The 15,433-nt window shown below is 38.0% G+C and overlaps 1 protein-coding gene across 3 annotated transcripts in view; it reads left to right on the top strand.

The window, feature by feature from the left end:
• The window catches only part of myo6a (myosin VIa), a 148,156-nt gene that overhangs the window by 87,119 nt on the left and 45,604 nt on the right, over positions 1-15,433 (top strand). For all 3 annotated transcript variants that reach the window (XM_073493304.1, XM_073493303.1, XM_073493302.1), the window contains exons 16-20: positions 891-1,018; positions 2,193-2,288; positions 2,755-2,925; positions 10,731-10,769; positions 11,017-11,110. In XM_073493304.1, coding sequence (XP_073349405.1) covers positions 891-1,018; positions 2,193-2,288; positions 2,755-2,925; positions 10,731-10,769; positions 11,017-11,110 — 528 coding nt within the window. The remainder of the gene's footprint in view (positions 1-890; positions 1,019-2,192; positions 2,289-2,754; positions 2,926-10,730; positions 10,770-11,016; positions 11,111-15,433) is intronic.

Genomic DNA, 15,433 nt, shown 5'->3' with positions numbered 1-15,433 from the left:
ATGTTTCCGGTGTTTTTCAGTAGTTAATGTGGCTGCTGGTCAGAGCTGAATCCATTGTGCTCAGGGCTCCTCTGGCCTTGTTAGTGGGAGTTTGTGAGGGGGAGTCGAACAGCCTCTCTGAGCTCTTCATGTCAGGAAATATTACTCAGAAAGACTCGAGTGAATCATCTTCTCCTTCCTGTCGGGGCTGCTCTTTTATAGTAAGTCTCAGACACCGTTTCTAGCTGGTTCCTCACTAGCATCATATCAGGTCACTGTGGCAATGACCTTTTTACTACTTACTGATGTTTGTAATACTTCAGTCAATGCATATGTAAGTATATTTCAAAGCACTTTGTATGGTAAATGAAAAGAGAACTCCTAAAGTGAAATCCAGTGACAAAGGCAAAACACAGTAATTTCTCGGCTGTATTAGGCTCCACCAAACAGCAGTTGGAGGCTCATTATGTCCTTAAATTGAGCTGCTCAATTAAGTTTACTGTTAATCTGCAGAATGAACTGCTTTTTCTTTTTTCTGCTCAGAATAAGCTTCTATAGACACTCATATTTTCATTTTTCTTGATCTAGTTTCTTAAAAGGTATTGACACCACAGATGCTGGACTTTGAAATGACTTTTCTCAAAATCATAATGATAAAATAAACTTCTTTACTGTACTGATGTATAATAATAATTGCCTTTAGGTAACATTATCCCCGCTCTTCCATCATCTTCAGAGTCAGATCAGGTGAATGAGAAATCATCATGACCTTCACGCCTTTGAACTTTAATGTAGCTTTTTAATCATCTCCATCACCCCTCCTTGATTTAATTAGTCTTGCTGCTCAGTGGCCTCAGGTAGTCCAAAGCAGTTTCATTAACGGTGCAGCTTTTGTCATGCTTTCCTTGCAGACCTGGTGGAGGCGAAGCTGGTCGGCATCCTAGACATCCTGGACGAAGAGAACCGACTACCTCAACCCAGCGACCAGCACTTTACCGACACTGTTCACAACAAACACAAGAACCACTTCCGCCTCACTGTGAGTGACGCTAAGACATGAGAAGAATGTTGTTCCTTTCAAGTTCACAAGAACTATTTTTTCCAGGGTCTGGTTACCCCTGGTTGTTTACTTTCATTTTATTAGGATGGTTAGGTTACAGTTGGATAACACCAACAAAATGAACAAAATCAAGAGTCTCTGCATGTCTTGATAACAGAAAGAAAAAAGTGTATTTCAAGCACAACTTACTATTTACAAGACCACAAACAACATCGACAAGATATACGTATATAGAAAAATAGAAACAACAATGATACAAAAAAAACAAACAAATTATAGGTTGTTTCACTATCCAGAGATTATCATTAAATTAAATTGTAATTGTCTAACCCTACATTTTAGTGTCTTTAGCAGGGAATTTCAAGTCATAGTTGTCCAAAAATGGCTGCCATATACCTAGAAAATCTTTTGGCAGATCCCCTTGTTCCTAATAAACCTCTCAAGTTTTAAATGCACCATCACATCCCCGATGTTTAGCTAATGTCCAGTAAAATGAAAGGGCATCGAGCCAATAGTGATGAAAAGACTGGGCAACAAGAACAGGTGGAACAAATATGTTAGCCTTTAATTCTAATTAAAGGGCCAGCTGTCTGTAGTTTGTCACATTTACTCGTATATAACTCTAAACATGAAATGAAATTGTTTTTCTTCATTTAATTTAATTGAATTAATTACGACTATTACTATCACTGAATGTTACGATAATACAAAAGTAACAACTGCACTACTTGTTAACTACAATATTTCTGTTCTGTTTTTTTTTTTCAATATTTATAATCCATAAACAAATGAGGCAAAAGGTTTTTAAGTCTTATAATCAGGGTTGTCTCATATTCAGGCCAATACAATAAGTTTCAGTGAAGAATAACATTGAGCCTCAGAGTGATGTGGTGTAGCTGACAGTTAAATTACTGAACAGTGACTCTTAATCTTCATTTTCAGCCCGGAGTGATTGACAAGACCGGGAATTAGCATGTCATTTTAAATGGAAAATATTCAGGAACTCTGCTGAGTCTAAGTGTTTTATTGTGTGTGTGCGCACATGCGATTAACTGTGTGTGTGTGTGTGTGTGTGTGTGTGTGTGTGTGTGTGTGTGTGTGTGTGTGTGTGTGTGTGTGTGTGTGTGTGTGTGTGTGTGTGTTTGTCCCTCAGGTACCCAGGAAGTCTAAGCTGGCCGTCCACAGGAACGTGAGGGATGATGAAGGATTCATTATCAGACACTTTGCAGGAGCCGTGTGCTACGAGACGGTGCGTCTTCACTCTGCTTTCCTGGAGCCATCTTTAAAATAATATCACATTAAATTATTTATTTCTTTGTCTTTGATCACTGGACTGAAGAAACACTATGAACTAGAGCTTTTTAACATGAAAGAAAGTGACCGTTCAAATGTGATTATATTCAGATAAATAGACCCAAGATAGCTCAGAGAGCATTTTAAATTCAAATCTGTTTCTGCATGTTTTATAGATCTTGTTTTTTCTGGTATTTGCTGTCTTGTTTATTATTCTTCACCTGTGCAGTGTGCAGAGGTAACGGGGGAAGGATGAGTCAGGAAGGACAGCCTAAAAAAAAAGAACATTTTAAACAGAAATAGGATTTTAAACTTGAAATTGTTTGGTAAGATGGCCTTCAGGGTTAGCAACCAAGCACTGCAGCAAACCCGTGGAGTCTGAAAATCATGTTTCTGATTCTGTTTGAAAATGTCTCTCTCAGACCAAGTTTGTGGAGAAGAACAATGACGCCCTGCACATGTCTCTGGAGTGTCTGGTCAGTGAGTCCAAGGACCGCTTTGTTCGCGAGCTCTTTGAGAACTCCAACAACAGTAAAGACGTCAAGCAAAAGGCGGGAAAACTCAGCTTCATCAGTGTCGGCAACAAGTTCAAGGTGAGTAAAAAACAAACCAGCAGGTGAGTTTCAGGCAGAATTAATAAAATGTGTCCACCTGAAACGTTTTTCAGTTGCTTTCAGATGTTTTTATGGGTGTAGCTTTTAAGTATTAAAGCAGTAGTTATTGCCATGTTATGGATTTTATTTTAGAAAGCGCTGCCCGACACTTCTGTAAAACATCACAGTGACACTTTTGTGTTACAAGTCATGCCTCTTTTGCTTCCAGATTGCTGGCATGCCATCCACAATCACACACTGTGGCGGCATTTGAATCTGAAATCACCAATAGGTTATTAGAAGTTGTTTGTTTATTTATTGAAACCTGAAGTCTTGAGAAAAAAATAAAACATAAATGTATTTGGAGAGAGAAGTTGAGAGTTTTGCAGATATAAATGACATCAGCAATCCTCTCTTGAGCTTAAAAATAAACCCTTCAAACTTCAATTAGATTTCAATGCCAAAAAGTCCTCTTCCCTTCAGATCTGCTCTCATTGTCTTTTCTGTTCTGGCAGCACTTTGAGCCTCAAGTTCACTAACAAAATTTACAATGGCAAACAGATTAATACTGTAATGATAAATCACAAAGTACCAACCAGGTACAGGGACCCGTTTGTTCTGTGAAAAATATACATTTGGTACACAACTGTAGTTCTGTATTTCTATTTTTAACAAACACAAGAACACAAGGGACCAAAAATACACTGCAGGACACAAAATCTGCATTCTGCAAAGTCATACCAGATCTGCTTTAACTACTCTCGCCAAAATCTGTACTGATGACACCACCTTGTCAAGGTATCACAGGTAATGTGACAATGATTTACGGAGGCTTAGAAACGCCACACGCAGCATCTTTAACAAGCACGTCTGCTGTTGGCCGGCACAGGATCTGACAGACTTTTGGTCAGAATTAAGCTGTCGGCGCTCAGGAGTGCTGTGCATCTGAAGAAAAAGTGGTCTAAAAATCTAACCGCATTCAAGGGATTCTTTTGAAATGTTGGTTTCTGTTAAAAAATCAACAACGTTAAACTCTTGAATATCGGCGTAGGTTTTGGCCTCACAAATCCAGCACCCAGTCGGCTGAAATTCCGACTCATGGGAACACAAAGACGTGTATAAAGAATATTCTTAATGTCAGAACAGAAAAAGCACTTTTCTGTAAAATCTCACCGAGTACATTCGGAAAACAGAGAGTTCAGCTGCTTTGTTGTCAGTGAGGGATTTTTACTCTCCTCCACTGTGACTCATCCAGCTCAGCATCTCACCTTGATATGCGTCACCTAACCAAAGGCAAGGTGAGCCAAATACCAGAGCGCTCGGCTCCACTCAGTCAAAAAAGCACATAACCCGAGGGAGTGAAGGTGTACAGTACAGCTCAGGCAGTGGGGAAATATTTGATGGAATTCACAGAAACGCTGGTGTATTTGATGTCCGAACATCCTTTCCTACGTACAGAGACGTGATTTATATGCGCGTGATACATCGCAGATCCTAGCTGACAGTGTACGGACACTGTCGATCACTGAAGTGTTAGATCACTGCTGCAGAAGTTCTTCCATTCATGAAAACACTGCATTGTGTCTGTCTTTATTTATAAGGATAGTTTTTCTGAACAGTTTTGTTTTAAAAGTTGTAGTTAGGGGGCTTTTTTACTTTTATGTAAGTGGATGTCAGAGAGATACACAGGAAAGATGTGGAGAAAGAATAATAGTGTAGAGGGTCATCGCTGTTACATGCCATGTATTGTAAGCGCAGCACACAAGGGCAGCATATAACATCAAAAACAACCACAGCTACAGTTTTCTGTATGAGTGTTGTGGGTTGGTGCCTCAAGATAACTTGTTTTGTTGTCTTGTTGCTTAGAAAAACTGAGTAATGCTAATGTGTTCTTCGAAATGTAATCTAGTCAAATTAAAGAATATAATTCAGAGACAGAGCTGTCATTTTGCTGGAGTAGAGTTTCTTAGCCTTCAGTTATATCCCACAAGTCTTGTTTGGGCATTTAGGGGCTCTGCAGTGAACCTGATCACACCATCACATTCTGCAGCATTGATTCGTCAAGAAAACCCACGTAGTTTCCTCCTCTGGGCCAAGAGGTACTGCTGTAGCCAACCTGTTTTTGTTGTTCATGTTAAATGGATCATATATTTGTCTGAAAGAAGTCACTTTCTGTTCTGATTCAATAACGTTTGGTCAGTAAATGAAATAAAGGATTATGCCTGTTTTTCACTGAGAATCACTGCGGATAATTTTGATAATAAATGGCTGGAACTTGCTTAGGAAAGGTCAGATGTAGACATAAAGGGTTCGTATTCAAAGAACCTAACATTTTGACTGGCGTTTTTAAAAAATTCTGGTAAATTCATCCGTTCTCAGAAAAAGCAAATGTAAAAATTGGACTTTAAATGTGCCAGACTGAAACTTCAGCTTCTCCTGAATCAAATAATGTATGACACTTGATGCTGACTACTAGAATAGGGGGGCGAATAAAAAATACAGGAGTGCCAGGTGCCCAAAATATTGTTCTGGGTCTTTGAGGGTTAAACCACCTGGGGTCTGCAATTCCATTGGCAATATAAACACAAAAAAATCTCCAAACTTCTTCAAAAGCTCTTGAAGTTTTGTCCTAGAAACATAAAAATTCTCTAAAACCTTCAACAGTCTACTTTAAAATGTATACAGATAGAAATGTTTTTTTGTAGATCTATGTGAGGGGAATAAAAACAGCAATGTGCACATTTCAGTCCGTGTGTCAGGAAGCAGCTCTCAACCATTTGCAAACAAAGTTCTTCCTATGATAACTCAGCAGTGGTTATTGGGTCATTACAAGGCAAGAAAACAAGTGAAAACACCCAATTTGACTCCTGCAATCAAGAACACAGAGGGAAAGGGCAGTATTAATGGTGGCTGACGCCTACTTCATCAATATTTGTTGCGCAGGCCACTGGATTTGAGAAAGATAGTGTTGCTCCAAAGTTCTGACGCTTTTGTTGTCAAATTAATGTGAAATTTCTGAAATGAAGGTTCCTCTGGAAATTGACTTCTTATAAACTCAGCAAATATAACACAACATATGACTGTGACAGTTTTTTTACACAATGAAATCATCCAAGTTCTCACATGATCATAACAATTCCAAGAGTTAATTTACAAACAGGCGGAAACAGAACCAAACAACAAACTAACGTATCAAACACAAACCGTATCAGTTAAAATATTGTCTGTCATGAAACCGGAAAATGTTCAGCAGTTATGTGAGAGGATATTGAAGCACAGAGTTTGTCTCAGGGTGGATTTGGACATAGAATGAGTTCTTATTACCTGTGAGCTCTGTTACCTGTCGTGTCTGGCGAAAGCCTCTCCATCCTGCGGGTTCTCTGCCTCCTCTGCCCTGGGTCTCCTATCTCTCTATCCGAGCTATGATTAAAGTTCAAAAGGTGTTGAGGAGGATCCAAATAGGCAGACAAGAACAGAGCTTTGGGCGTGGAGGAGAGGGGGACGGTGAAAATGAGCGGTGATAAATCTGAGTCAGTCGAGGTGATGGGCGACGCTGCCTTCTGGCTGCACTGACGGAGGGGAGTCGCGAGCCGTGGAGGGCCTGTAGGTTTTCATTAGAACCAGACAGCGTAACTTTGTCCCAATCCAGGGAGCGAATGCATCATAACAGGGTGTCGTATTACAGAACCCATCCAGACACGGCTGATAAGTCAACGCTATTTAGCCTGAAAGTGAAAGACAAAACCAGTGTGTCCTATACAGCTGAACAACCCAAGATTTGCTGCATCATGTTGGATCATCAGATATCACCCCACATGTTTATACTTAAAAAAATTAAAAGTTTTAATCAAGTTAATCAGAGATGAACTACAGAATTGTGTATAATTGATGTGTTATTTTAATAGAGACACCCAGCACCAGAAGTTACATTGTGCTTTTAAACCAAAGTTCATTCATATATACACAAGGCAGCTTCACACAGTAGTTTTTTACAGACATTAAAACTTTAAAAAGAGATGGACGTCAGTCTGAACAAAGTCTTTTATCACTACATGTAGGCTGTTACAGATAAGAGGTAGCTATGTCAGTGATAACATAATGTTTAATGTTTACTTGCTAGCATCTTCTTCACTGCCTTCGCTGGTTCGTAACTCTGTGCCCTTTTCCACCAGATTAGCCCTCACTAGAACCAGATTTAAAATCACGTTGTTACCGTTGTTTGAACCCTCTGACTTATCCTCTTACACCATTTTTAGAATACAGCTGTTACTAAGGTATAAATTAACATATTTACCATTAATGTCATGGCTCAATGGGGTCTGTTGTACAACGTAAAACATCGTCAGTCTTGCCAGATTTGACCACAGCTGTTAGCAATTCTTTCAGCAGATTGAGGGCAACCTCCTGATGGTAAACATGGCATTTTTGGGACTTTATGAGTAGACAAAGAGCAGTAATGGAATGTAACTAAGTACAATTGTGAGGTTCTCGTACTGTACTTGAATATCTCCATTTTCTGCTACACTACATTTTGGAGGCAAATATTGTCCTTTTTACTCCACTGCATTTATTTGATAACTTAAGTTACTAGCTAGTTGGAAGATTGCGTACTGCATAAGAGCCAAGGTAGAGCATTTTTAAACTACTTTATTTAATCGTCTTTTTAAAAAACACTTATTCCAACTAATCAAAAAAATAATTAAAAAATGCTGAATATATAGCCAGGCAACCCATAGTTAACAGTATAAACATACATGTAAATGTATGCGCAGTTTAGTTTTACATCAACTTTTGATATTTAAGTACATTTAATATCAGATATTTTAAGACTTTTACTATACTGTAGGGCTGGCCTTGTCATTATCGTGATATGAAACTATATATCATCTTAGATTACTGATGATTGTTGACCATAAAAATCTCATTGTGTTCATATTTTTTTAAAGTACCATCCCCACAGTATTATTACAATATCTGTCTATGTCTATTTGGCCAAAATATTGTGATATTTCATTTTTTTGGCCCAGTCCTACATTTATGCTTTTGAGAGGATTTCAAAATATCAAGGTATATATCGTATATCGTGATATGGCCTAAAAATATGCGATAATGTTTTAAGCCCTACTATAGTGCTATTCTTATGGCTGACTTTACTTTTACCAGAGTAATATTTCATATTACAACACTAAAAATGAGGCCGGAATGCACCTTCAGTCTTATCCCTGTGAGATTAGAGTGGAAGGTTTGGTCAACTGGTCTTCCAAAGGCTACGTACCTTAATAATGGCTGTATATAGAAAAACTGCATACCACGTCTAAAGATGGCGGCTCATTTATTATCATTAAACTTGCACACTGGATGCATTAGTGGAAAAAATCTCCTCAGGCTTCCATGTTTTTAAGCCCATATATCATTCCAGTAGACCTCCTGTTGGCACATGAATGGGGGTGAAATGGTAAAATGATGCAGCTTTCTAGCCTTGAATCAAATTTCTGGGCGTTTTTTGATGCTCAGAAAGACGTATTCATTGTTTAACGGCTTCTCCTTTCCTATTGACTATTGAAGTCTTTTTGGGCTAGTGTGCATCACGCCAAAACCGCCTCACAGCCCAGAACTGTTTCCTGGGAGTTTGATCTTAAGAGGTCACTGAGAAATATGAGAAACATATCAGATTTCTTCTTCTATGGTTAGAACTTCAGCCACGGGACGCAGATATGATTATATAGTCAGATTAGCCGGGGCAAACGAGCACACTGTTGTCATGCTAATAGTAGCCACTGCGTTTCCTCCTCATTATCTGTCACTTTAATCACTGCGTTACTTCACTGTACGCTCCTCCATTATTCTCCCTAATTCATATACATTTTCTTTACATTTACATGTATTTACATTTGCATAACACAGATGCTCCTCAGGTCCACATTTGCTTGAAATAATTTGCTAGAAGGAGCTTAAATAATGCAACAACAACACCATAACTTACCGATAATGAGAGGAAGTCATGGGGTGAAGAATGATGATTTGTCCACTTGTGTTGAAATATTGATGATTCATCAATAATACACGAGTTTGATGAAAGAAGCAAGTTTTTTGTGATGGTGGTGAAATTAAAATGCATATTCTGGAAAATGTACAAAGACAAAAACTTATCAGAAACTCCACCCGGCTGGGCCTCTGAGCCTGAAAAAACAAAACGCTTTAAATGAAAACTCTTTGGCTGTTCAGCCATTGAGCAAAGATGTTGATGGTGCAAATTTATGAAAATTTGCTTATCAGACACTCTGCCCTGCTGCTATTCCAAGTGAGTCCCATCAAATGTGAAGAATTAATCCGTCTTGACCTGCGACTGCCTGCAGAGGAGGAGGATTCTTGCTAATGCATACCAAACTGAAATGCTTTTCTTTACGAAAGCTTATCAGGGACAAACTCTTTTCTCCCTCTCATCCTTCATTTGTCCACCTCAGCAACATCTTCGGCTACTGTGAAGCTCAACAGTCTCAGATTAATTGTTGCCTCTTGTTCCAGACAGTAATACAATAACACATTTAAAGTCTGGCACTGCCACAGCAGGTGGACTGTTGGCCAGAGTGTGCTCGGCTTTTGGATCCAGAGAAGATATACATCATTACAGATCAGGAGATTTCGACCTTGACTCTTAATCATGCATGTCTGTGACTTTATATCTGAGGAAATTAGATCATATCTAGTTGAGAGTTTCCCTGTTGTGTTCACAACAAGGACTGTTTAGAACCACTACAAATAGAAACAACAGCATAAATGACAAAAATACTTTTGGTATTTATATTACGCATTGATTTTATTCAGAATTCCCACATAAGTGAATGAGACCATCAGTGATTAGATTGGCTTTTTTTTTTGCAATAATTAGAGCAGATTACACAAAAAATTGAAATTAGCCATAGTAACATATATTTATCAATGGGAAATGGCTAGTTAGGCTGCTGGCCTCCAGACACCTCCATGATCAAGTAAGTTATTTTAACTAAAAAGAAAGTAAAGATATAAATGTCAAAGAATGGGATCGACATTTTAAAAGTTTTTCCTCATTTAAAACCTTTTACAGAGTAGATTTTATAAAAGTATTTTAAATCCTGTGTTGTCTACATCAGAGGTTCCCAAACTTTTCACCACTATATACCAAACCAAATTTCCCAATTACCTTCAACTGCAAACACCAACAAAAACAGTGAAAGAGCTGCCTTGCCTATAACAGCGATAGGTAGGTAGGTAGGTAGGTAGGTAGTAGCAGCAGCCAAACTGATTTCTCTGGGTGGTCATGACTCGAAAAGGTTAATAGCAACTGGTTTACATCTATGTTGACTTGTTAAAAGTCGTCTTCTTTACTGCCTTTGTTGGTGCTTTACTGTGTTTCCTGGTGTTACCTCCACCTGTTGATCAGTGGAATAGTGTGAGAGCACCTTTATGTTAGCCAAGTACGTCAAGGAGGTTTGCGAAATGAGGAAAGAACCCCTTCATCAGGATAAACTTTAGAGGTGTTACATTACTTTTTTCTTTTCTTTTTTGGTGCACAAATTATTTGGAATTTTCCATATTATTTATTTTTCCATTTTATTTTCCATTTTCCATTTTATTTATTCTATATGTTTGATGAACAGCTGTGTCTTGTAGTCCTGTGGAGGATGTCTGACATGACTAAATAAAACTAACAACCTAGATGAACCCGATTTCAGTTTGTACAGGAGCTCAGTACGTTGAGGTTTACAGAAGCTTAAAGTCCGATCTACATTCTTTTGATCACACTTTGTCTCTCTTTATTTCTTTAGATGCAGCTGAATATTCTTCTGGAAAAGCTCCGCAGCACGGTCAGTGTTTCTTCTTCTTCTCTCTTTACAATGTGCTGATTTCATGTCACAGCTGCAGAAATGATACAGCTCCTTACATCTCATAAGAGACACCTACAGTTTCTGTTACCCCTGAGAGGAACAGAACATCATGTCCTGAGTCATGAATGTGATGGATTTGTTATTGGGTCTGTGTTTCCTGCTGTTATTATAATGATTTCTGTTTCTGTCCCTTCTCTCTCTATGTATCCCTCCTTCTCTCCTGCAGGGCTCCAGCTTCATCCGCTGCATTAAGCCGAACCTAAAGATGGTCAGCCACCAGTTTGAAGGAGCTCAGATTCTCTCTCAGCTGCAGTGCTCCGGTCAGTGGCACTTTCTACATGAGACTTTATGTTTTACCTGAATCGGGGATGTTTATCTCTCCTACAGTTTCAGGCCTTTCTCCAAGAAATTATATTTATATTAATGGAATGTAACTAGTAAGTACATTTACTCAAGTACTGTACATAAGTGCAATTTTGAGGTACTTTATACTTTCACTCCGCTACATTTTGGAGGCAAATATTGTAATTTTTTCCCACTACATCAATTTAATAACTTTAGTTACAAGTTACGTTTCAGGTTAAATGCTGCGACAAAGCCTAATGAGCGCATGTTTAAATTAATTTATTCATTCAACAATCAGATAATAAAAACACTGATAAGAATAATCAGAAAAAATTTAATATAGAATGTTATAATTGGCCAGGCCAATTCGATCGACACCCCTTCTACCAATTCCACTATTGGTCGACCTCTAAATTTTACATCAAAATACTGTATCTTCACAGTAAAATTGTGTCACTGTAGAAACACAATGTATTTCAGTGATTTCCATCTATATTACTGTAAAATAATTACAGTATACTGCTGTAAATTTACTGCAATTATTAGCCTGTAATTTACTGTTCAATTACAGTAGAGTACAGTAGTCCTAGGTTGGATCAAGAACATGTAGGCAGCTGCTGTGCTCTCATCGTCCCTGGTTTATAATCTTTCAGTTCAGCTTGTTTAACAGATCTTCCATCAGTACATCCTGTTTTTCTATGTCTCTTCCAATTTAATGAGCTGTTATTTAGTAAAATGCAAGTTTTGTGTGCAGTGTCTTCACTGGTGAATGTAAAACTGTGAATAAATAGAAGATGGCAACAAACATCTTTAAGAAACAGAAAGATAAAGAACCAAGGACAAACAGGGACAGAGCACATCGGCGGTGACTTGCCATCTAAAACGAACAAAGATGTTGTTTCTAAAACGTACCTGCAGGAAAAATAGAACCAAAGTTCAACACATGTCATGAAGGACAGAGGTGATGCAGCAGATTTAAGAGCAGAACTGTCTTTTTAATCATTTTGAATATATCAACAGTTCACAGTTTACAGATCACATTGATAAAACGAAAAGTCCTGAAGAAAATACTGTTTGTAGAAAAAACAATCCATAAAACATTGTTAAAGCCACTCTCTTTGTGTGTACTCAGAGTTGACATAAAAAGGCTTGAGCTGCAGTTTCTTTGATATTTAATAAGAAAAGTAGAGATTCTGTCGTATTCAGAAATGCAGAGAACACATTACATCTCCATCAAATTAAAAATGATTATATTGCTTTATGGATTGTATTTAATAAAACAGTGCTTATACTTTTTCATATTTTAAATTAAATCTAGAGTTAAAACACCCACTGCTGTACCTACTCATGCCATAAATATAAAGAATCACTCAACATTTTAAATTCAACCAGGGTTCCTTTATTAAAAACAAAACAAAAAAAAGACCTGAGAAGGTATTCAAAGAGTGAAATATGTTCTGTTTCTTCTGTTGGAAGACGTCACACAGCTGCAGTAACATTAAAGCTGGATTGTTGTGACAGTAGATTGTGCTGCAGGAGGCTCTTTGTGGAGTTTCAGTGAGATCCATCAGACCTGCAGCCACAGCAGCTAAGAAGCTCATTATCTCACAATGGGCAAGTGACACTTTTAAAAAAGTACAGCGTGCACATTCAAGCATGTTAAACTCTCAGTGCTGAAAATACAAAAATAGGTCTGCACACTAGAGAACGCTCCCATGAACATGTAATACCTCCATGTGTGAGAGGTGGGGCTCAGACCAGCGACGACCAAAAACGTAATCCACCTTAAATTTCATTAACTAGCTAATTCTTCCATTTTCTGATGATTATCCCGGTCCATACCGTTTTGATTTAATTAAACATTTGAACTCTGCAATGGAGATGGTCTGCCTATATAGTTTTTAGTTGTTTTTGGGGTTTTTTTGCAAATTCTGCTGATGTCATTTCTTGGAGCATCTTCAAATGCTTGATATCTCTTGAATCTCTAAAACCTAAGCTACATGTATTTATTATATTTATTTGACAAAAGTATTTAAATTTTGTCATAAATATAAAAAACAGACCATCAAATTTGATGAATAAACACACAAAACATATTGATCCAAATAATGACTGAATATTAATTTTTGTGTGAACTGTTCCTATATGTTTTGAAAAAAAGTCCTAAATTTGACTTGGTGAATTCCCTGTAGAAACCTGCAGATAACATGTTTGTTCTCTTCCAAATTACTTGGCTGCCTTTATTTCCTGTGTCCTGTCTTGTAATCTTACTTTTTGACTTAAGAACCGTTCCCTTAAACTTTTCCTATTCCCCAAACCCAAAAAGGCCAGAGATACTCCGCTCCCTCCCCTCAGGTCTGGAAGAAAAGAAATTATGAGCTCGGCTTTAATATCCTCAGAGAGTCCGATTTTTGCTTTCATCCACACAAACTCGGCGATGGCCTGTTCTGATACAGCAGCACGGCAAGCTCTTTATCAGTTTTATTGGACTGGGAATCGAAGCGTTGATAGTTTGGATTAGACGGGGGAGGCCTCTGTGTACCAATATGACATGGTTAGCTCCAAAATAGATGTTCAGCAGCCGAACAGGCCGTAACTTACAATATGAAAACCTATTACGGTAAAGGGGTAGTAGTAGGTAGTCTCAGGTGTTGGTTGACAAAATAAAAACATGTTGACGTTAGATTTTATGAAATATTTGAGTGATAAACTCAATAAAAGCTTCTTTTTCCGTATGAAGTGGCCATTTTCAGATTCAAGAGATCACCTCAGAGCCGTGAGGGTGAAATAACTTTAATTCACTTTGGAAAAGGCTTTATACTGCGCACCTCCTGTCTGATTGATGATTAGTGGCTCAAGTGAGCATTAAATTGGAAATCACTGTACAAAAGGTTCTGTAGCTTAGTGGAGCGGAAATGTACCGAGAAGATATCAGCAGAACACTGACTGGGGCTTGAAATCTTAAATGGTCATTTTTTTAAAGCCCAAATCTTCTCAATTTTGTATAGGGATGCAACAATTATAGATTTCATTGGAAAAATATGATCATTTTAAGCCTCTGGTACGATAGTTCAACATTTCCCATCTGGCAGTGTCAACACCAACACACTGTCCTTGACAAGTTCATGTAATGTTACACCCCTCCTTCTTAATATCAACATATTAGTCACCGTTTGCATGTTAGCATGCTGATGTTAGCTCTTTTAGCATTAGCATGTCTGTAGACTCACAGTCCTGTTGTTTTGTGGTCTCCACAGCAGTATTACCTGATTCTCGTTGGAAAATGGTAGAAAAAAACTACAGTTGAACACCATAAACCATAACCAGGATCAAATAATAGAATAAAAAAATGACTTCACTTATAATTTTACAAAGGATTTTGTGTTATTAAGTACATCAACAACTGTTTAGTCATGCTGGACCAAACTCAGGTCTCATCTCTGCACCAAAATTGAACAGTTCCCAGTCCTAGTCTTTATATCTCGGCATCGATATTGGTTAATGGCCCAAAAAATTCTAATAAGATCCAGGATTCTGCAGTATTTCCAATTCAAATAAAGTTTTAACACTTATTCTGAGATGTTCTGGAAACCTGAACAAACCAAGTATAAGAAAAAGCACACAAAAAGAAGTTTGGAGCTTGAAAATGAGATGTAGATTTAATCGTGAGTCAGACTGGACTGGATTCTTTGACCGGGGCTGCATTGAGCTTGTTCTTTTGAGCAGAAAGCACAGACAGGCTTAGAGGGCTTAAGTAAATCAGTGGCATATTGAAGCTGTGTAATACCTTGTAAGTTAGAAGTAGGACTTAATAACCAGTGAGTGATTTCAGAGGGTACCAGTGGAGGGAGACTAACACAGGGATAAAATGTTCATGACTCACTCGGCTTGAAGAAGCTGAATTTTTCTTGCAGTGAAGTTTTTATGGATCTGGTTTGAGTCTCGGCTCCTGAAAAGGGCTCTGAGGTGAACATGCACACTTTGGAAAATTGCCTTGATGTAATTGGTATTTGTTGAGGAAGATACCGCGAGTAGGGGTGACATAAAGCTTTTTTTTAACGTGTCCTTTGGGAAACTGTAAAGCAATTACACTTGTAGGTCTGATATGAGTCATGTGCAGCTTTGGGGCTACAAACAGGATTTCAATTTTATCTGCTTTCACAATAGGAAAGTTATATTACAAGAGAAAGTTGTAATGTTCAGTGGAATGAAATGTTTTCCACTTTTCTCTCCACAGAATTGAAATCACATACAGAATTTTTTTAGCCTGGTGACCAACGTGGCTGTGTGAATGTTGG

The sequence above is a fragment of the Pagrus major genome, chromosome 22 (assembly GCF_040436345.1).
Source record: "Pagrus major chromosome 22, Pma_NU_1.0".
In the NCBI taxonomy this organism is placed as follows: domain Eukaryota; kingdom Metazoa; phylum Chordata; class Actinopteri; order Spariformes; family Sparidae; genus Pagrus; species Pagrus major.
This window is presented reverse-complemented; position numbering and strand designations above follow the sequence as displayed.